General features: G+C 37.3%; 1 protein-coding gene across 2 annotated transcripts in view; it reads right to left on the bottom strand.

Annotated features, from left to right (window-relative positions):
• LOC584807 (steroid 17-alpha-hydroxylase/17,20 lyase) overlaps positions 1 to 22,536 on the bottom strand; it is a 38,522-nt gene that overhangs the window by 3,346 nt on the left and 12,640 nt on the right. Inside the window, exons 1-9 of one of the 2 annotated variants that reach the window (XM_030979998.1) lie at positions 20,782 to 20,861; positions 20,473 to 20,658; positions 19,544 to 19,717; positions 18,547 to 18,640; positions 16,352 to 16,510; positions 12,386 to 12,594; positions 10,843 to 10,965; positions 4,665 to 4,904; positions 3,897 to 3,995 (exon numbers count right to left, since the gene is read on the bottom strand). In XM_030979998.1, the coding sequence (XP_030835858.1) occupies positions 3,897 to 3,995; positions 4,665 to 4,904; positions 10,843 to 10,965; positions 12,386 to 12,594; positions 16,352 to 16,510; positions 18,547 to 18,640; positions 19,544 to 19,717; positions 20,473 to 20,641 (1,267 nt within the window). In that variant the 5' untranslated portion in view covers positions 20,642 to 20,658; positions 20,782 to 20,861. Of the gene's footprint in view, positions 1 to 3,896; positions 3,996 to 4,664; positions 4,905 to 10,842; positions 10,966 to 12,385; positions 12,595 to 16,351; positions 16,511 to 18,546; positions 18,641 to 19,543; positions 19,718 to 20,472; positions 20,659 to 20,781; positions 20,862 to 22,536 lie in introns of those variants that run through there. The other variant, XM_030979997.1, reaches the window with a different exon arrangement.

The raw sequence follows: 22,536 nt of genomic DNA, 5'->3' as shown, positions 1-22,536 counted from the left end.
TACACAATAATTTAAAATATTTTCATCGTTCTGATCTTACTGTAGTAAACAAACAATATGAAATGATCTTTATTGAAATTCCAAGAGAGAGTGACAAAAATATTTTAATCAGAGCTATTATGAATAGACCGCCTAATCATTCGGTTGGAATATTCATCAATGATATCTATACAGTGTTATCCAAACTCCAAAAAGAACATAAAGACTGTTAACTTATGGGCGATTACAATATTGATTTAATGAAAATGGATGTGTGCCTTTATGTAAATGACTTTGCCGAACTAATGGCATCTCATTGTTTTTTCCCAATTATTTGTAATCCGACTAGAATTACTAAGGAAAGTGCAACTTTTATCGATAACATTTTTTCAAATACAGTACATGAAGTTTTAAAAATTGGTATTCTGACCTATATTTACCACTCTCTCTTGGAATAAACCAGTGAATTCCGAAAGAGTATTTTATAAACGCAAGATAACCGACTCTGGTTTTCAATTATTTAATACCTTGAATTTTCAAAATATGTATAATACATCTGATGTTGATATGAAGTATAATCTCTTCATGAATGCTTTTAAAAACATATATGTTTCCTGTTTTCCACTTAGAAAGATTACAATTAAGGAAAGGGAAAGTGTTAAACAAATTAGAAAAACGGTGTAAAAAAGAAGAATAGATTGTATTAAATATATCTTTCCAAACCATCACTGGAGAAAGAACCTAATTTTAAAACATTTCGAAATAAGCTGAATAAAGATATAAGATATGTGAAAAAAGAATATTATTTACATAATTTCAGTCCGTGGGAGGCAATATGCAAAAGACTTGGAAGTATATTAATGAAATAATAAGGAGGAAACCCCAGGGTGTCCATCCTGAATTTATTTTAAATGAAGGTGACAAAATTTATGACAATATAAGAATTACAAAGTTGTTCAATGTCTATTTTGTTTCTATTGGAGCCTCACTAGGAAATCAATGCTCTTCCACAAATGACTTCAATTGTTTTTTACAAGGTAATTATTCCAATTCTTTTTTCTTAAAACCTATTACTGAGGGAGAAATTGTCGAGATTGTTCGTAGTTTTAAAGCAAATAAAAGTGCCGGACATGATGATATTGAACCAGAGATTGTTAAGAAAACTATACATGTTTATGCCAAACACCTTTGTCATATTTTTAATGAGTCTTTTATTTCAGGACAACTTCCAGATCAATTAAAATTAGCAAAAGTAATACCCCTTCATAAAAATCTCTGTAAAGAAAAAATAGAAAAGTATCAACCTATTTCTATCTTGCCAATCTTTTCAAAAATATTAGAAAAATTGGTCTACAAACGTCTCATTAACTACTTGAATAAGAATGATATTTTATATGCTAAAAAATTTGGATTTCGTGAAAAACACTCAACATCCATGGCTCTAACTGAATTTTTAAATCTTGTAACGCAGGCATTGGAAAATAAGCTAATTCCAGTTGGTATATTTCTTGATTTATCTAAAGCGTTCGACTGTACTAACTATTGTGTTGCCTTGTATATTTCAGAAAGCGTTGATTTCTTGGAGAGACCGGACTTAACTATAAATAACTCATTCCTTCAACCTGCATTTATTGAAATTGTTGACGTTAATTCTAAAAATATTATTGTTGGAAATATTTATAGGCCACCTAATACTGACATTGATTCTTTTCTAGGTGAGTTAGATTCTCTTCTTTCTTCAATACAGACAGAAACAAAATTATTATACTCAATTGGAGACTACAATATTAATTTATTAAATACTGAAAGTCACGCAAAAAGTAAAGAATTTCTTGATACTATGTTTCTCTACAACTTATTTACAGTCATCACTAAGCCTACAGGTATCTCTGATAAATCTGCTACTGTGATAGATAACATCTTCACGAATGTAATTCAAATTGAACATGATGGAGGGCTATCGTACTCAGATATTTCAGATCATTAAAACTCTTGATAAATTTTTAAAAAACTCTTGAAAAATGAAATGTTCTTGCAGTACAAAAACCACGCTCAATTAAATAATGAATAATTTGCTTCACTTGTTCTTTTTTTAATTTTTTATATTTTGTATATAAATGTTTTGTAATACTGCAAAGCGCCAGCGGGGGCGCATATAGGGACGCAGTGTCGCTTGACGTCGTGTCCCATGTGCGTTCATGGCTGGTGCTTTGCTGTAAATGTTTTATCCTTATATAGATCTTATAATCTTTTCCCCTGTATATATTTGTTTTCCCGTTAATGTTTTTTTAAATAATTTTTCTCGATATATCTGTCATGGTTGGTGCCCCAATCACAAGTTTGTTTTCAAACTTCTTCAGGGGCTCCTAACCCCATGTTTTTATATTTTTATGAATTATTATTGTATATGTATTTTTATGGTTGAATAAATAAATTGAATTAATTAAAATTCTATTTTGTTACAAAAGCTATCATTTTATGGCATACGGGGAACTCCTCTCAAATGGTTCAAAAATTACCTTTTGAATAGGATAACAGTTTGTTAAATTTAAAAAATGTTTGTTCTCAATCACAGATCTTTTCAACAGGAGTACCCCAAGGCAGTGTTCTTAGTCCTATTGTTTTAGTTGTTTATAAATGATCTACACTTTGTGTCAGACCAGCTTAATTTTGTTTTATTTGCTGATGGCACCAATATATTATTATCAGGGAAAACTGTGCAACATGTAAATGAGGTTTTTACACCAAGAACTTAGTAAAAATTTGCAAATATTTCACTGCTAATAAACTTGTTGTTAATAATTATGAAAAGAACTAATTATATCGTATTCAGGAGAAGAAAGGTTGGAGGTGACTTTAATGAATTTAATGTAAAATTTGATAATGTGTTGCTCACCAGAGTTAATTCAACTAAATTTTTAGGAGTTTACATAGAAGAGTACCTTTCTTGGAAAAGTCATGTCAGTTACATATCTTCAAAAATTGCCAGTGTACTGGGATTTATTTAAAGTGTTAATAAACTGCTTCCCCAAAAAATATTAATGAATTTGTACAATACCCTAATCTTGCCACATTTTTCATATGCTGTCTTAGCTTGGGGTGGATGTTTAATTACCTTAACAAACCGTTTGCAGGTTTTACAAAAAAGGCTGTTCGTGCAATAACAAACTCTCCATATCTTGCACATACTGTATCCTTGTATAAACGCTTGAATATTTTGAATGTGACATCTCTATATTATATGCAACTCGCTCAATTTATGTTTCTTTTCAAGAAAAATCAGCTGCCATGTATTTTTAATGAGATGATCATTGTTAATGCTGAAATTCACTGTTATGAAACAAGAAGTTCAAATTAGTTTCATTTGCCCTCTGTTAAAACAACTTTTCTTCAAAGGAACATTTATTTTAGTGGACCATCACTATGGAATTGAATTCCCAATGATATTGTCAGCTGCTCATCACTTTATTCTTTCAAGTCAAAATTGGAACAATATTTGATCTCGTATCGTACTCTTAAGATTTAGTTTGTACGGCGTTTCTTACTATTTTTCTCACTATTTCTTTCCTTTTTTTCTTTCTTTCTTCTTTCCTGCAAATCATTCATTTCCTCTCTATATTGTATTTCTTGGTGCCACCAACCCACTTCTACTCACCTCACACATAGATTTGCATGTAATATTTATATATGTTTTTGTATGTGTTTATTGTTTATTTAAAAAAAAAACTATTGTATTTTGATATTGTAAACCTCTGTGGTTTTTGATCACCCCCTCTGCAGGTTCATCTTTGTTGTAATGCTTTAATATTTTATTGTAATTTATATTTGTCTTTCATGAATCTGTGGAAATAAATGAAATTGAAAAATTGAAATTGAAGATATCCCTCTCAGAGGTACGTTGTAGAAATCATTTTTACCTGGCATGAACTTGTCCGGTTGGTCCCATTCTTGAGGGTCATAGTGCATGGAGTGTGTGTTGATCATCACCACTGTCCCTTTAGGGATATGATAGCCACCTGCAAAGTCAACGGGAGCCAGGAACATTTAATGTAAGCAACAGTTTTAATACACAAGCAATCTCTAACACTGTAACACAAAACCATGACCTTTATAGACAGATAGAAAGTATGAAAGGCAACACTGAGTGCAGTTGAAACAAGTATCAATTGACAAAAGATGATGCATTCATATGCATATAACTTATACATCCCACGTGTAATATTGAAATTTGAAAAAAATCTATTTCCATAACTTTGAGGATGAGTTCGGTTCTATACATCAACAAACCATCAGCAGTTTGATCTCGATACATTATGTATCACGGTATATTTTGGGGAAGACATTTTCCCGATTTTTCTGCAACCTGCTGCGCCTCGCCGCGTGAAAATCCTCAAACATTATCTTATCCCTCATTTGACATCACGGACAGCTCAAGAAAGAATAAGAATCCACAAGATAATGCATTTAAGTTTTAACCATAACTACGATCACTTGCATCTACTTTACACATAAAGCGCATTATAGCTTTTCACACATTACTGCCTCACGATCTTTCTCTCTAGGAAGTGCTGGAATATGCCTGACATAGCAGTACCTAGCATATTTCAAAAAGTGTGTCCCATACGCCCCTCCATCCACCCATTAAAATGGCTTTTAATTAATGAGGAATCTTTTCTCATTATTACCGAATTCTGTATCCCTGGTAGTAGCATGAGGAAGAGCGGTCGGAGCAATACTGCTGTACCGCAACACTTCATAGAGGCTTGCCTCCGTGTAGGGGAGCTTCCCGCGGTCATTGATGGTAGGAAGACGATCACGGCCGATGACATCGTCGATCTCGGCGCGGATCTTTTCCTGGATTTCTGGGTAGGTTGCAAGGAGAGCCATGGCCCAGTACAGGGTCTCAACGGTTGTCTGAATACCAGCTATAAAAATACAAAAATATGCAGTTTTTGGCATTAGTTCTGACATGTAGGAATTTCTAGTTTCTGCGATTTTAAGATTTATCGACATCAATTAAAAAAATGATTAAAAATACGAATTTTGTGTTCAGTTTTGTCCTCTTAGAATTTAATTCTTTTTGGAGGGGTTGATTGAGATCCATTATAATTTTTTTTAATCAATAAAGACATATCTAAAAGGTACGTCAAATTTAGAGGTATAGTGTACTGAATTGATATAAATTAAATAGCTGTTACACAGAGGATTTTACATCCGGGATCTGGATGTCATTTAACAAAGGCAGCTAGCCTCATGAAGAGATGAATTGGGCAAAAATATAATTATTTTCAAAATATGGTACATTATCTGCATCAAGATGAACAAAAGAAAAGTTATACTATGATAAAAAGTGGTATAGGCACAACTTACGCCTGAAGTGGGGGGGGGGGGGGGGAGCGGGGGTTGGTGGCTGAGGCTGAATTCTCTTGCCAGAATATAAACTTTCTAATTTCAAAAGTTTGTGAGCAAATGAAGTGAGCTATCAAAAATTGTTGTCATGTTCTTTACAGTGAGAATGTCATTTATCAGATGACAGCTGCCCAAATATTCAATCTTTGTAATAACTTCATTTGTATACAAACAGAAAAACAAACAAAACTAGACTTTAATTCGTCACTTTGACGAATTAGGTGATACGTGCTTTTTTGTTATCATGAAAGTGTGCCGATGATGATTTAATGATAATGATCATAAATACGATAAAGACCATCATTAAGAGTGGTATAGCGCCCCCTTCAGGTATTCGATAGAGATTTGTAGAATCAGGATTTCAGAAAAAGTCGCCTAACACGCAAACTAAGAAAATTCTGACATGTCACCTTTAATTGAAATTTTCACTATGATGATGTCATCGAAATGATAAATGATGTACGTCAATATTGTAGATAATTTATTAGCTACACCGTATCAGAATTTGGGAGAACATAGAGTACAAATAAGCTAGATAGTGCTCAAAGATCAATGTCATGAAGATTCATGATTTGAACGAAATTCACCTTCCTCAGGCATAACACGCAAATTAAGAAAATTCTGAAATGTGGCCTTTAATTGAATTTTGTACTATGATGACGTCAATGAAATAAAAAGTAGTGCGTATTTACCTTGAAGGCAATTGCCTCAACTACAAGATACCGAAATTTGGAAGAAAATCAGTCAATATTATGAGAAATACACTAAATTTTCCATAAATATAATGACGTCATAATATGCAATTTTGTATTTTGATTTCAAGGCCATTATGATGACGTCAAGATGTATTTAATGGCCTAATAAGATATGAAATCATATCTCCGACTCATACTGTATCTAAATATGAAACAAAATTGGCAGTCCTTATTCATCCCGATGTACTTTTTATAGGCATGTTTTTGCCCATATATGCTATGTAATACATGAGCTCGCACGCACGGATATTTATCTTCAACGGACGCTCATTCCGTTATTAATAGTGATAAAAAGATGAACATGGTATCAAATTGTTCAGAAAAATATGAGGAATATCCTGTCAAAAAAAATTGAGGGGTAATTATTTTTTGTTCGGCCGTGACGAACGAAAACGCGCAAAAATGCGCGTTTTGCGCGATTTTTTATAAAATGCTTATAATGGCCTAAAACGTATGCAAAAAAAATTTAAGACGATTTTGAGCAATTTAAAATTTTACGCGCGCGTTAACGCGCGCACAAACGCGTACGCGCATTTTTGCGTGCATTTATTGACCTGAAATTGACCGGACGGATACTGATCTTAATCCTGATAATTATAAATGAGAATTTCCTTTCCGTTATGAAGATATGATCATAAGTTGATTTTCACAAAATGGCGCCTAGATGACGTCACGATGACCTTGAGTCATTGAAAAGTCATGCAGTTCTAAGTTAGACTAAGATCTATCATCATGGCAAGTTTCATGATAATGGCTTTATTCAGTCTTGAGATATCCTGCGAACAAATTCGAGGAAGAATAATAATAAATAAACTAGACTTTAATTCGTCACTTAGACGAATTAGGTGATACGTATGATAATGGTTTACATAACGAATAAGGCATTACACGATATATTATTTTGTAAAATGCTTCTCCCATTATGATCTATTCATATGTCAAGATTAAATTGTGTCTCCTTGATCATCTTGGATCTAGGGAAGATAGATTGAAACAATATATGACCTTTGACCCTGTGCAGTAACCAGTTACACATTTGACTCTAATTTACATCATGAAGAACACCTTTTGACGATTTTATCTTATTCAAAGAAATGAAAATGTAATTGATAAATGATAATGAAGATGATCATGATCATGAGCGTGATCCTGATATCTTATTGAAAAAATGAGGGGTGATTTAGATAGCATATAGTCTCAGCTACAACATCCTCAAATATTAACAAAATCCAAGCAGGAATAACGGCGATATTGCTCGCAAAAGACAGAAATGTAGAATCCAGATTTGAGGAAAAGTCATCTCCCATAGGGATTAGACACAACAAGTAATCGTTTAAGTGAAAATAGGGTAATAATAAAGCAAATAGTTTATTCGCAGATGTACGTGTTTTAATAATCAAAGGAGATGGTACAGTGAAAGGTCAAAAAGAAAAAAAAAAAGTAAAGGAAAAAAAGTGGTTGGAGACGCCCAGACTCGAACCAGGGACTTCGAGGATAGAATTCAAGTGCGTTAACGATATACCAAAACAATTCACATAGCGATTACACGTAAACGGAAAATTGGATTCTCAAATCCCACTTTGCAAGTGCAATATGAGCATGATCCCGGCATCTAATCGAAAAATAAAAGACACATTTGAGATAGCTTATTGTCTCCGCTACAACATACTCGAAGCTCAGCGTAAACAAAGATAAAACAACAGAGATATTGCTCGCGAAAGAGGGAAATGTAGAATCCAGTTTTGAGAAATAGTCATGTCCCATAGACAATACACGCAAAATGTGAAAAACTGACATGCCTCCTTTAATCGCAAAAATACGCCATGATACCTTTGCCAAACTTGAAAGGTGTGGTCACTGCATTTGTAGAAAATTATCTCAGCTAGAAAATATCGAAATTAAAGAGAAAAACAATCTATATTTACAGAAATACAATCAATTTCCCAAAAATATGCAAACGTCATAATATGCAAATTTAAATTTTGAGTTTGGAGGCCATTATGATGACATTATGACTTAATTGAGGGTCAAATGAGACATGAAATCATATCTCCATTTCATAATCTATCCAAATATGAAAAAATATTAGGAGTTTCTATCTATTCTAAAGAGTTAAAATGAAATTTATATAGGCATGTTTTTGCCCATGTATTGTGGATAAAGATAACGCAAATCCGCGCGTGCTGTCAACTTTGACGGACGCTCATTGCGTTAATAAACGGTGAACAAATTATCAAAATGCTTGGAAAAATGTACCGAATATGATGACAGAAAAAAATCGGCGATTCTATGTTGCAAAATGCCAGTACGCGCGAAAACGCGCGCGCATGCGCGTGTGCGTAATTTTTTTATCAAATGCTCCATATGGCCTGAAACGTATGCAAAAAAAAATTGGGATGATTTAGAGCATTTTAAACTTTTGCGCGCGCGTAAACGCGCGGACGAGCGCGCACGCGCGCATTTACGCACGTTTATTGACCTCAACTTGACCGGACGGATATTGATCTTAATCATGATAAATATGAATGAAAAATTATTATTCGTTATAAAGATATGATCATTAGTTGATTTTCACAAAATGGCGCCTGGATGACGTCACGATGACTTTGAGTCTTTGAAAAGTCACGCAGTTCTAAGTTAGACTAAGATCTATCATCATTGAAAGATTCATAACAATGGCTTTGTTCAGTCTTGAGATATCCTGCGAACAAATTCGAGGAAGAATAATAATAAATAAATAAATAAATAAATAATAATAAAAATCTTGACGAAATCAAAAGGTGATACGTCTACGTACGTATCACCTAATAAATAATAAAAATCTTGACGAAATCAAAAGGTGATACGTCTACGTACGTATCACCTAACTAGAAATTTATTTTGTCAAGGGGACGAATTAGGTGGTCTGTCTTCACTTATGATAGATTTGAGAATGGGAGAAGACATGTAAACAATGATGATCATGATGACCATGACGATGGTCATGATAGTAAAGGTGATGAAGATGATGATAACGATAATGTTATATGATGATAAAAACGATAATGTTAATGATGATGATAAGCATGAGCATGATCCTGACATCTGATAAAAAAAAAATGAGGAAATGATGATCATCATGTTGATAATGGTCATGATGATGATGGTGATGACAATGGTGATGATGATGACGATGATAATGATGATTATGATGTTGATGAGGATGATTATCATCATTATGATAATGTTGATGACCATGATCATGAGCGTGATTCTGACATCTTATCGGAAAAATGAGGAATGATTTAGATAACATATAGTCTCAGCGACAACATTCTAAAATTTGGGAGAAAACTGTTAAATAACAACCGAGATACTGGTCAAAACACATTCTCATGCAGATTCATGTTTTGAAAAAGTGACCTCCCATAGACATAACACGCAAATATGACAAATTATGCATTGTCGCCTTTAATCGAATATTTCACTATGATGACGTCATCCAAATGAAAAATAAATAAAATATTTCTTGTAGAAAATTATCTCAGCTACATCATTTCAAAATCTGGGAAAAAATCAATCACCGATAAGCGAGATAATCTCAATTAAACAAAGACAAAAATGACGTCATCAACAAAATACATTTTTTTTAGTTTAGATGTCAATATGATGACTTTGTTTCACTTTGTACGAGTCAGGGTGGTATGAAATCATATCTCCAACTCATGCTTTCTCCAACCATGATATAAAAATTGGGGGTCGACGGACTATCTGAATAGCTATTTCGATTTTTAAAATGGCATGTTTTTGATCAAATTTGCATTATATTGCCCATAGCAGCACGCGCGGATTTTGAACTTTGACGCGAGCTCAAGGCCTTATGAAAGGTCAAGAGTGACTGAAATTAATGTAAATTGTCAATTACGTTAAGAGGAATCTAAATCATGTAAACATTTTGAATTTGACCTTTTCCGCGCGCTGTGAGCGCGCACAACGCACGCGGGGACACGTACGGCTGGAAAATTTTGAAATGCTTGAAATGACCTGATTCGTACTCTCGTTTAATAGTTTAGTGATTTTGAGCAATTTTAAATTTTGATGCGCGCGTTTGCGCGCGTCATGACCTTTATTTGACCTTCGATGACATGACCTGTTGACCCTTGACCTGAAGGTTATGTGATATGAATATGAATGACCTTTGATGACGCGTCATGAAGATATGATGGATAATGTGATTTCACAAAATGGCGCCTGGATGACGTCATGAAAAATTGATGACCTTGAAAATGTTCCTGTCACTTCTCACGACAATGACGTATGACTGTGCCAAAATTGAAAGAAATTAACACAACTGATCGTGAGTTATCCTCGGAAAAAAAAAGGGGGAGAAATAAAATAAAAGAAAGAAAATTCTGACAAAATCAATAGGTGATCTGTCTACGACAGACCACCTAATAAAATGTTTGAAATATAATATCACTACATCTATGCGAATCTCAAATTGGCAATGTGGCTAGTGTATTGTGATGTATTCACACCCAACGCTAGTGATTGTTGAACTAATTTCTCATTTCTAATCTATTTTCAAATACATTACACGCACGTCCATGAGGGGGGGGGGGGGGGTTCGATTAGCCCCCTCCTATGCCCTTTAGAATTAATACAGGAGCACCGACTGGTACCTTTAGTTCACAGGCTAATACATTAATCATACATGTACCTCCAAAGATATCAGCGATCGTCTGGAAGATGTGAGTATCGGTCAGTTTGTCCACATTCTCTCCTTCTTTCCTTGCGTCTTCTTGAGCTTTGAGAAGTAGACTGTAGAAATTATTGATGTTCTCTATGAAGAGGAATAGAAAATGCAACACATTTAGCTGTAATGACTCAGTTATGTTTATAAAGGTGGACTAAGTTTAAACTGGGCCCTGTTTCATAAAAACTTCTTGTCAGTAACAAATGCTAAATTTGTATGACAGATTTGCTCGCAGCCAATCAAATACCAAAATGTCATGCAGGGGCGTCAATCCTTTTTAAAAACATGGGGGGGGGGACACAATGGAGTAAAATAGAAAGTGGCGCTGAGGCGCAACGTTCCGCGCTTGCGCGGACAGGGGGGACGTATGAGGGGGGAATACTTGAAGACTTGCTCTCGTATTATACAAAATATGATAAAGTTGTGTGACACGAGCAACGGGACACAGTGCAATACTTGAGCTTCATGATAAAGGAGGTCAAAAACATGGGGGGACATAGGTCAAAAGGTAAAACGGCCTTAGTCACACGCTTGACTTAGGCCATTATACCAACAGGGTATGAGCAGCATGAAAATGTTTAATTCTGCACAAATGTCATTTAACAAATGTGGATAGCCTCATGAAGAGATGAATTGGGCAAAAATATAAATTTTTTCAAAATGTGACTTAGGCCATTATTTTAAGAAGGTGACGATATGGTACATTATCTGCATCAAGATGAACAAAAGAAAAGTTATACTATGATTAAAAGTGATGTAGGCACAACTAACGCCTGAAGTGGGAGGGAGGGGGGGGGGGGTTGAGTCTCTTTGCAAAATATACAATTTTAAAAGTTTGTGAGCAATTGAAGTGAGCTATCAAAAATTGAAAAATTGGTGTCGTGTTCTTTACAGTGAAAATGTCATTTATCAGATGACAGCTGCCCAAATATTGGAAATTTTTGAGTTCTCAAGGGAGCAGCAGATCCAAGCCACCCCTTGGCACCTCCCCCTGCCAACCCCAGTGGCGTTCGAGGATTTTCCACTGGGGGGGGGGGATTTGAAAATCGCGCCGACCGATATTTCGCTCAGTGGGGGGAGGGGGGGGGGAGGTGGGGAGGGAGGGGAGGGAGGGGGAAACCGGGGGAGGGGGAGCTGGTCTTTTTTTCCTTCTTTTTTGACCCCGGAAATGTGAAAATTGCGCCGACCAATATTTCGCTTATTGGGGGGGGGGGGGGGGGGGGGGGGTAAGGAGCACAGTTTTTGTTTTTGCCTCAACGGCACTCCTTTTTTTTCCTCAACCCCCCCCCCCCTCCCCCTTGAGCAGAACAACAAGAAAACTTTTTTTTGGCCGGGGGAGGGGGGCATTTTCAATTTTGTTTAAAGGTAAAATATTAACGTTACCATGTTTTTGTTTACCTGTTATTTTGCATGAGGGGGCCGGGCCCGTCGGACCACCCCCCATGGGTCCGCGCCTGGCCAACCCCTACCCACCACTGCATTATACTGTGATATATAAGTCTCTCACCCGGATCATAATGTTCTCTTGTTTCCTCCATCTGCAAATACAGGAAGCCAAACATCGTTTCCATGGTTTTCTTGATCATTCGTGGACCACCGGTGGGAACATACTTGGCCCAAGAGAAGAAGTCTGCTGCTAGACCTAATCCAAACTGTTCATTGAGGTCCTCGTTTACGTCCATCCACTGCACAACATTCGGGTCTTCCAACTCATAACTGCAATCCAATAATGATATAACCAGGCGTTATTTCTTGGAAGATACTTGCACAGGTTCACATTGCAACTGAATTTTAAAGTAGATTACTTTAGGTTTGGGATTTGGGTAAGGGTAATCTTGAAAATGAGCTGTGCCACTCGACTTCGTCTCAGGACATAGTGCAGTCTGAAGATTACCGAGGAGCTATAGTTACTACCACCCCCCCCCCAAAAAAAAAAAATAAGCAGCCAATATCTGTTTTTTATAAAATGGCTCTAGTATTTTAAGCATCGTGATTGGTCAATACGCGTCACATGACATTGAAAAAAAATTGATGCAAGCACGATTTTGCAGAAATGAGTGCAGAAAAAGCGCAGTAAAAAGTTATATTGCACGGTGCGTACGCGTGACCATGGAGATCCAGTGCGCGCGCGTACGTGTAGTACGCGCTCCCTCGAGTGCATTGCAATTATTGTAGGCTACGCGTAGCTAATACTGTACGCTCCACCATGATCCCCAGCGCAACGTACGCGTAGCTTAGCTCTAGCTAGCTAGATCAGAGCGGCCAGCGCCAGCGGGGTATTATTAAAAAGCAAATTTTTATTTTACTTTTGCCTTGGATTTAGGCCTGTTTTGACTTTTGGATTTTATAATGAAGCCTGGAATTTCAGCTGTCTGATGTAGACTCGTCTCTAGACCCACTGTATGGATTTTATTTTTAATCAAGGCAATGAATCCCATTGACTTTTTGGTAAGCCTGCAAGGTCTTAGTCTAGAAGTAGAACCAACATAACTCTAGATCTAGATCTAGATCTAGATCGAACTCTCGTAGACTCTAACTTATTAGATCTAAAGTTTCGTTTGTTGCTATTTGTGTCGCTATTTTATAAAACAAATAACGCACTTGACCCTGTTGTGCAAAACGTAAATGCAGTAAATGCTCGGTTTCTTCAGATGGTTCGCACTGTCAACTCGCCGCAAGCGGCTCGTTGCACAGAGCGGCACCAATCTAAAGAAACCTCGCGCGTACTGCATTCACCGCTATTGCACTCTGGGCCGTGCGTTATTTGTATAATATACTGCAACAGGGGCGGATCCAGCTGGCGGCAAGAGGGGGGGCCCAATCCGTGAGAAAATATTTTGCGGCGACTCAGCCAACCGGTGAATAAGCGGGGGGGGGGGGGGGAGAACTTGTTTTTGTTTGTTGTTCAATTTTTGAGGAAATATTTAGCGGCGATTCAGCAAGCCCGTGAATAAGCGGGAGTCGGGAGGGGGACACCTTTTTGCCAGGGGGAGGGGGGTGGGGCCAGGCCCGCCGGGCCCCACCCCAAGAGACTTTGAAGAAAAAACAAATATATGACGGTCAAAGTAGTTAATTATTCAAAAGAGTCTAATGAAAATTTATCCTCTAAGAGCATTGCGCGTCTCGCTCAGCGTATCCATTGCGTCTGTAGCGTCTCATTTATTCGCACTTTTATTGTTCATTCATGTTTCCGGTATTATTTCCAATACGCTACTCATTTATATTTACATTTATTTTTTCGGACCACGTGCATCTGGGTTCCGCGCATCGTTCACCCCTCATAATAGGGACTTTTAGATTTGCGTGGACTGATACGTATGACGTCCATTCAAGGCAGTGCATTAAAAGGACGTCGATCGTAGCAATCCCCATTGTCTTCGTGTGAATCTAAAAGTTTCTATTTTCAACACTACGAGGTTTTCTTCACTCCTGCATCCATCTTCAGTTGATTCACACGCCACGTCTCCTTGATCTCCTCTCCACACTCGAGATTCTTCCGTGCCTCATATACACCTCTTGCATGGCACGTCAGCCATAGTCACTGCAGTCTCCAGCGGGATGGCAGTCTTCCAGTGGAACGTATTAATCAGGACCGAACCAGCGCTTGATTCTCCACTGGAAGCTGCCAGGTAGTCACTTCGCTCCGATAGATCATCCTACACGAGCTCGATTCACTCTAGCTCGCCTGAATAGTTCGTCAACGAGTTCGAGTCACCGCAGCTCTGATGAACATTTACATCAAAGTTCGGCTCATCCGACTCATCGAGCGACTCACTGTACTGTATCGGCACCAACTTTGTTTTCATCATTCCCCTTTGGCCTCCGACATCTAGCGATTTACTGCTTCGTCATCGAGCGCCAAATCTTCTCTTCTCTTCTCGTCTGAGAGCTTCATCATCATCATCACGAGCGTCCGCGTCGACCTTGCATTCTTCCCCCTCTTCAGCCACGACTTCGAAGACGCGTTTCCGCCTTCAAGCCTCCGCATCTTCATTGCGTGAGCCCCTTCCTTCGTTTATCACCAGTCATCATGTTCATTGGACTTACGACTTCATTTCCTCTCTGTCGTTAGCTTTATGTATTCTCTGCATTTAGTCCATTCTCATTCAGTACACGATCATTTATCTCCGTACAATATCCTCGATTCTCATTCATGTCAATCTTATTCTGATCGAGTCATTTATATGCCTGACTTCACTTGCAAGTGTATAGTCTGCTTTATTTATACCTCAATAAAATAACGAAAAGGGAATACAGTTTATCATGTATTTTATTGTCAGTGCAACCTTGCTTAATTCCTCGTAGCTAAAAGAAATGTAGAGTTATGTTGTGTGATCAGTGAACACGCTTTCCAATTTCCATTCACAACACACCACACACTAATTTTTCTACACGTCCTCGCATTATTTCCCGCTATAATTCTGCCTAGCATTACAAATCGTACACACAACTGTATGGTATCCTCGCTCGCACAAAGAAACTTTTTACACGTTAACCAATGGGGATCTCAGCAAACGTGCATCTTTCTCATGAACTATTGACCGTTACCCGGATGCACCGGGCATCTTCCTCATGAATTATTGACCGTTACTGGCATTGATAGGTTTTTTACGGGCGTGGCTATAGGCATAATCACGATTCCAATTTTGACTAATCAGATGGCTAGATTTTTAAAGAGAGGTATATAATGTACGGTATTGACTGCAGAGCAATCGTCGCTAGAACACCGTGTATTACACAACCTGTAGAGAACTCATGTCTCTGTGAAACGGGAATGAACAAAAAGCATCCCAATATTATCATGGCAGTCATCTAGTTTCATATTTTCTTTTAAAAGACTAGTGTTTTTAATGATACTACATGTATTGTATTTTAATGGGCATTACAACATCAACAAAGCAAAACTAGATTGATCTTCGACTGTGTGCAGTCCAAAATGATGTTCCCGCCATACAGCGATTTTACAAACCAAAAAAGTATCTAAATATTCAAATGTTCGCAGAATGATATCGTGATTACAAGCTATTTTTGCATTCGTAATGAGCCCCATGACCTTTGATCTTTGACCTCGTGACCCCAAAAACTAATCAGTCCATCGGCTCTGCAAGATACATACATACATGATGATGACCCATGTTGGGCGGGAATCCATCAATCGGTTCTTGAGATAACGCGATCACGAGGACGGGACGGACGGACAACCCGAAAACACAATGGCTCCTGCTACTTCGTTGCGGAGGCATAAAAAAGAATAGAGAGTTGTCCTGCATCACAGTCGCATAAATATTATTAAATTTAAATTTAAATAACTCAATTTTCTTACCGTCTATTTAAAGTTTCTTCCAATTCAAATCCATCTGTACTGCTGATTTGTATGCTTCATAACAAGCTGATATTAAGATTTGCCTTTTGACTAAAAAACTACTAAATAAAAACCTACCCACGAGTATCAAAACCGTTTGAAAGAACTCACCTTCGTCCAAAGCACATCTGTGCGAGAACGTTGTACATGATCAGATTGACGAGAAACTTGGGGTCTATAGGTTGTCCCGCCGTCATGGCCAACTTCTTCTCAACCTTGGGGTAGACGCTGGAGATGAGGCCCTGAAGAGGCTTGCCCGTTGCAAAATGCCTGTGGGAGTAAGGAAGAAAGGAAGGAGGTGTCGTAGTCGAGTGATTTAATTGAGCCCTTGACTGGAAATGAAAAGGTCGTGTTAGGAATAATCCCAAAAGGAGTGGAGATAGTGCACACTGCATGTGTGCGAACGAATCTGATGACCGGGGTAATAATATCTGTTAAAGGTACTATGTCCCTTCTGCAGCTAACGTCGACTTCTGTAGAACTTTGCAGCAATTATGAATGTGTCACGTATTTCATATCTGTGACATTTAACGTTAGCAGTGTCCTAGTATTCAAATTATGCGTGGAACCCGTTAAGTTTCTAGACTTCCCTGTCAGACACTGACTAACATCTTTTTTTAATACGTATCAAATTGGTTTTCATAGTATATTTAAATTGGTTTTCATAGAAGCAGAACACTTAGAGAAACAATTCAGTGAAAGTTTGAGAATAATCGGAAAACAAATAAGAAAGCACGTTGACAAAGTAAAAAAAAAAGTGCTAAATAAATCCAGGTTTATTATGATTATCATTAAGAAAGTCCAAAGTAAACTTAATTCAGTCTAACGAAATCAAAACAAAATAAAATCAAACTTATTTCTCTAGTCACTTTTATAGACAGACGCCCTCTGAGTAACCAGTTGACTTGCTGATACCTCCACCACCCCCTCCCCCTAAAATTACAAATACATGAATGAAATATCTATATGTAAAAGCGATCTAGGACTTTGATCCATCAAACTTTTAAAAATGGACTTTAACCCCTTTTGAACCACTTGATCTTTGGACGACTATCATAAACAAATTTAAAAAATTGGACTTTAAACTTAGAATGCTCCGTTTCACTGATAAAATGGGCCCGTAATATATTCCATAGGTACAAACTTTATCATAAGGGTAACTGTTTCTGTTTCTGAAAGGAAAAAAAAAAATCAATATTCAACACTCAAATTTTTGGACAGGATTTGACTGCAGCCTGCACTGTTTCATAAAACCCACCACCCCATCTTTGTCCATAAACACAACTGTCAACCAATAGGGTATATTCTAATCTCAATCGCATTAACTCCATCACAAGGATCATTTGAAGTGAATTTAAGATTAACTTTTGAACTGACAAAGTCTCGTACACAAATATATAATTATTAACATACATATTGTTAGTACTGGTTAGTAATCATATAATCAATATATCTATTGCTAAAACGTGAATGTAATTGTAACAATGATCAGAAAACTTAATAATCTATTGGTCAATAATTGCCGAAGGAAAATAGAAATCACAAAATTGATATGCATTGTCACAATTTACTTACAAATCATGATAAATGTATTTTTCTGTGACACGTGTAAAGTAATAATGAATATGCATGAGATACATAGATCTGTTGGTTTCTATTGGTTTCAATTGGACCAATTGACCCCCATTTAACTCAGGGAGAATATTACTAATACTGATGGAGTTACCTTGGGTAAATGAGACATATTATTATTATCACTATTATTAAAGGCAGGTAGTCTTTCTACACAGGTGGTCGTTTGAGCAGGTCTGACTGTATTATACCTGTTCACCCTCCAATACACAGTTGAAGCTGATTACATGACAATGATCATGATGACACTCCGTATGTACACTGTATACAAAGACCGCTAATGGGAGACAAGCAAGGTGGTTTTTAAGGGCAGGTGGTCTTTATGTTCAGGTTCTGTAATTACGTATTTCAATGAGAAGCTACATGTGGCCTTAAAAAGCCGTGGTAATAATATGATTAATACTAATAGTAATAATAGTAATACAGCATTTGTTATGCGTCATCGATCTAATAAACTTTTCTGAGGCGCAGAGGGATTGAATTAGAATGAGATACATAGAGAAATGCTTACAGGGTCCTCAGGGAGAACGGTATTAATACTGATGAACCTACTTTTGGTAAACAAGACATACTATTATCACTATCATTATTATTATTATTAATATAAACAGGTATTCTTTCTCCACACAGGTCGTCGCTAAAGCAGGCCTGTCTGTGTTTTAGCTAAGTTTTACCTGAGAGCTGAGTGAGCCAACTTGCGATGAAGTTTCCAGGTCTCACTGTAAGGGCTAAAAGCAATATCCTTGAATCCTTCCGTAAAGATTTCCACTGAAAATTGAAATACATGAAAACACAATATCAGCAAGAATATACACCTACTTAAATATGTTAGCGTACATCCTTTTTCAATACATTCATTTTAACCCCTACTGTAAAGATCGACAGTGGCCGGCATTTATGATGCCCTTTAGGTCAACCAAATTTGATTAGCATTAATATATTGCTGGCCCAAAGAAAAAAATAAAATACAAGGATTATTTTCTTAATAAAGTTTTTTCAATTTTAAGCATGCAATACTATGGTGACTGCATGCCCCAACACCTCAAATGTCAATTCCTCCTCTCTAACTTTCTCTCTCCCACATATTGCTTTGTCTTTCTCCGAATCTGCATATCTTTGCTGCATATAACCTCTCTGCTCTTTCATCTGCTATCTGATGTTGCAAAGATAATTTCAGTATCTAAACATATATAACTATTAAAAAAAACATGATTATGCAACAAACGCAGAGCAACATTGTTATAATTGAGTAAAGTTGAAGAAGCGAAGGAGAGAAGGCAGGAAAAGCTAGAAAGGTAGCCGACTTGGATGGGGCTTGGATTACTACCTCAGTCATAGCATTAGAATAATGTTGATATTATACATACAGCACTCCGTCCTGGTGGTCCCTTATCATTACATCAGTCAAATCATAAAATATTATGTTTATTATTATAATTATCCCAGTCATAGCATAAAGTATTACTTGATATCATATAGCAATTCTGTAACTGTCTGGGGCTCCGACATTATTACCTCAGTCATAGTTAAAAATAGTATGTTGATATCCAACAACTATTATCCCTGTCACGGCATAAAATATTATGTTGACAACTTAAACAACCCTTATTCTATATAGTCATAGCATAAATTATTATGTTGATATTTGATTACTAAACCCTATCCACTTACTAGAGTAGAAATCTGGACGACCAGCAAAGTCCACGCTCTGTTTGAGGACGGCTTCCTTGATCAATGCTTGACGGTTGAGAACTACCATCCATCTCTGCCCCGCCTTGAAGCCAAAGACATCACCGTACTTCTTGGCCCATTCCCCAAATACAACCTCAGGAGAATCATTCATACCTGAAAACCAAAGGAGCATAACAAACATGAAAGAGTTAACTAACATTAAAATGTATCAAGATGAGATATCAAGAGGAGAAGCTGTATAAAACCTCAAACAATGACAGTAACAGCCAAAATAAGAAAGCACAAAACTTAGTCTAGATGTAGATCTGAAGTTCAATGGCAATATGAAAATCTAGTACCAAACTGTTTTTGAATACTTTCTTGTGAAATGGAAATGGGGTGACAAAAAAAAAAAAAACGCATCAACCCACTCTTACATGAAAGCACCGCTGCACGTTTTTCAAAGTAGGGTCAAGGGGCAGAGCCCCCGAAGCTCAGGTGGTATGGGCATCAGTGACGGATCCAGGAATTTCTTACGGGGGGGGGGCACAAAATGGCATGGGTGGAAATATATATAATACGATGAAGCGACAGAGGGAGGCTTTAGCGGCGAGGGAGCGGAGCGACCAAGCGGGGGTGGGTATGGCAGGGGGTTATGACCCCCTCCCAGAATAGGAAGCATTTGCAATTTTAGAACCACATTAGACGCATTTTCAGGCACTTCCTGGAGTAATATGACGTAAAATTTCTTTCTCCTACCCCCTCCAAGAATAGGGATCTTTTGCAATTTGAGAACCACATTTGGCGCATTAATGTTGAAGTTTGTGCAGCTGAATGGCTCTCGATCCACTCTGTGTATTTTCCTGCGATTTTGTTGGAATATCACTAGAAGTGGGTGCCTGGTAAATTAGGATCTACATTTGACTTACTGTAGATGCTGCCAACGATAGGCAGGCCTCTTGGACCAGGAGGAAATCGCTTTGGCCTCACGATGGTCCAGAGGGCCAGCGTAGCAGTTACCACTCCAAGGGTTGCTGTAATGGTCAGGGCATTAATCTGACCAAAGCCAGACTCTCCAGCTCCAAGCAGATCAATCATGATGGATTTTAATCAAGCTATATTAAAACAAATAGAAAAAAAAGAAGTTTCCATGGATTTGCATGATATGGTTCCTGCCGGTACATCATTAAAAATTGATTTAAATGGTAGAATACTTTAATGTCTATACGATAGCTCACTTGTACTGGACTTTTCTCAAAGCCAAAGTTATATCCTTGTAGGCTCGAACATTGGATAAGTGTGAAAAGCCAAAAGCAACCTGCCTGCAAATATAGAGCAAACGAAAAACAACTGAATTTTTCAAAAGGATTATAAGGTGGAACAAGCAAAGTGACCTTCCCCGACTCCTCCCGTAAGCACACTAAAGACATGTACTATCTTTTTCATGTGACAATGCAATGCCAGACGTATACAGTGACCGGGAATCAAAGGCCAACGCCTAAATTCCGTACTAGATGATGATTGATTGATTGATTTTATTCACCAAGTCTCCAACATACAACAATATAAAAGAATAACAGATCGAATTAAGTCAGCTTGAACAGGATAACACACGAAAGCTCTTGTCAGAGCTTATTTCCAGTGGGGTCCCCTACAAAATTATTAAGTTAAAGTCGTATTATCTACAGAAAGTTAAGAAAAAACTTATTAAAGATAATAATGATGATAGTAATAATAATGAAATTTAAATAATAATGATATAAATAATAAGTACAAGAAGCATAGGAAGATAAAAAAAGAAGAAGAAGAAGATGAGGAAAAAAAGGAAGAAAAAAAAAGACGGAGAAAAAGAAAGAGGAGGAGAAGGAGGAGGAAGAAGAGGAATATAATGATGAATATGTTGAATTTCTAAAAGGTACGAAAACATAAGTATATACAAAATTAAAAAGTATGAACCTGGCACAGAAGAGAAAAGTATTCTGTATTAAGGCTATATCAATGTCATTCGAATCTCTCTTCTGATTCCTTGAATTATCCCCTCGCCGACGAAGTCGGAAAGGATAACGATAACGATAACGATAAGGAAAAGGCGTTATATCAAATATCTTTTGGATGGATGGATGGATATAAACGCTGCCGTCCGTCCGTCACAAATCTGGTTTCCGTTCAATAACTTTAGTAATGTTAGATGAATGTTAATAAAATTTGATATGAAGGTACATGGTATCAAAACACAGCCTAAGTTCGATTTCAGAATAAGTAGGTAAAAGGCAGGGGGGTGCCCGACAGGACCACCCCTGGCAAAAATGGCCCCACAAAAGTTTGACAAAAATATGGTAACCACAAAAATGTACCTTTTTCTTTCTTTTTTCTGCTCAAAGGGGGGGGGGGGGGGAGGGGTGTTGAGTAACTCACTACCCCCCTTTTGTTTTAAATATATATGTTTAGTGCTCACTCACACCTTTTCTTTCGTAAATTTACCAAAGAGTAAGGCAGGAGAGACACTGCAGTAGTCATGTACACACAAAAAACAATACAAAAAGCACCTGTAAAAAAGAATGCACATTATTATACCATTGACCTAATTCGAATGGACGTTCGTCGTTTTGTTAAAGAATTCATTGTGATTGTCTCCGTCAATGTCGTTTTAATAACATTCCGTACATGTTTCTTCACTTTGATCTCTTGAGGTCTGCCACCAATAATGCTACGTTTACACTATGTTCCCGGTCGCCACGGCAACCCCGTTTCGGTCCAACGTGGACGAAACGGGATTGACGTGACACAACGAGGGGGCCCGTATGGGCGAACGTGACAGGCCGTGATTGCCGTGGATACCGTGTCATATTTTTTAACTGTCAATATATTTGCCACGGCAGTCACGGTGCGGATGAGAAACCTAGAAGGCCGTAGTAAAACGGGGTGAACGGAACACAACGTGACAGTCCTTAATAGGCCGTAACAAAACTTGGAGATGGTCCGTCCCAGGTCGA

Source organism: Strongylocentrotus purpuratus, unplaced genomic scaffold, assembly GCF_000002235.5.
Source record: "Strongylocentrotus purpuratus isolate Spur 01 unplaced genomic scaffold, Spur_5.0 spur5_scaffold_10, whole genome shotgun sequence".
Taxonomy (NCBI): domain Eukaryota; kingdom Metazoa; phylum Echinodermata; class Echinoidea; order Camarodonta; family Strongylocentrotidae; genus Strongylocentrotus; species Strongylocentrotus purpuratus.
Note: the sequence above shows the minus strand (reverse complement) of the source record. Positions and strands in the feature narration are given on the sequence as shown.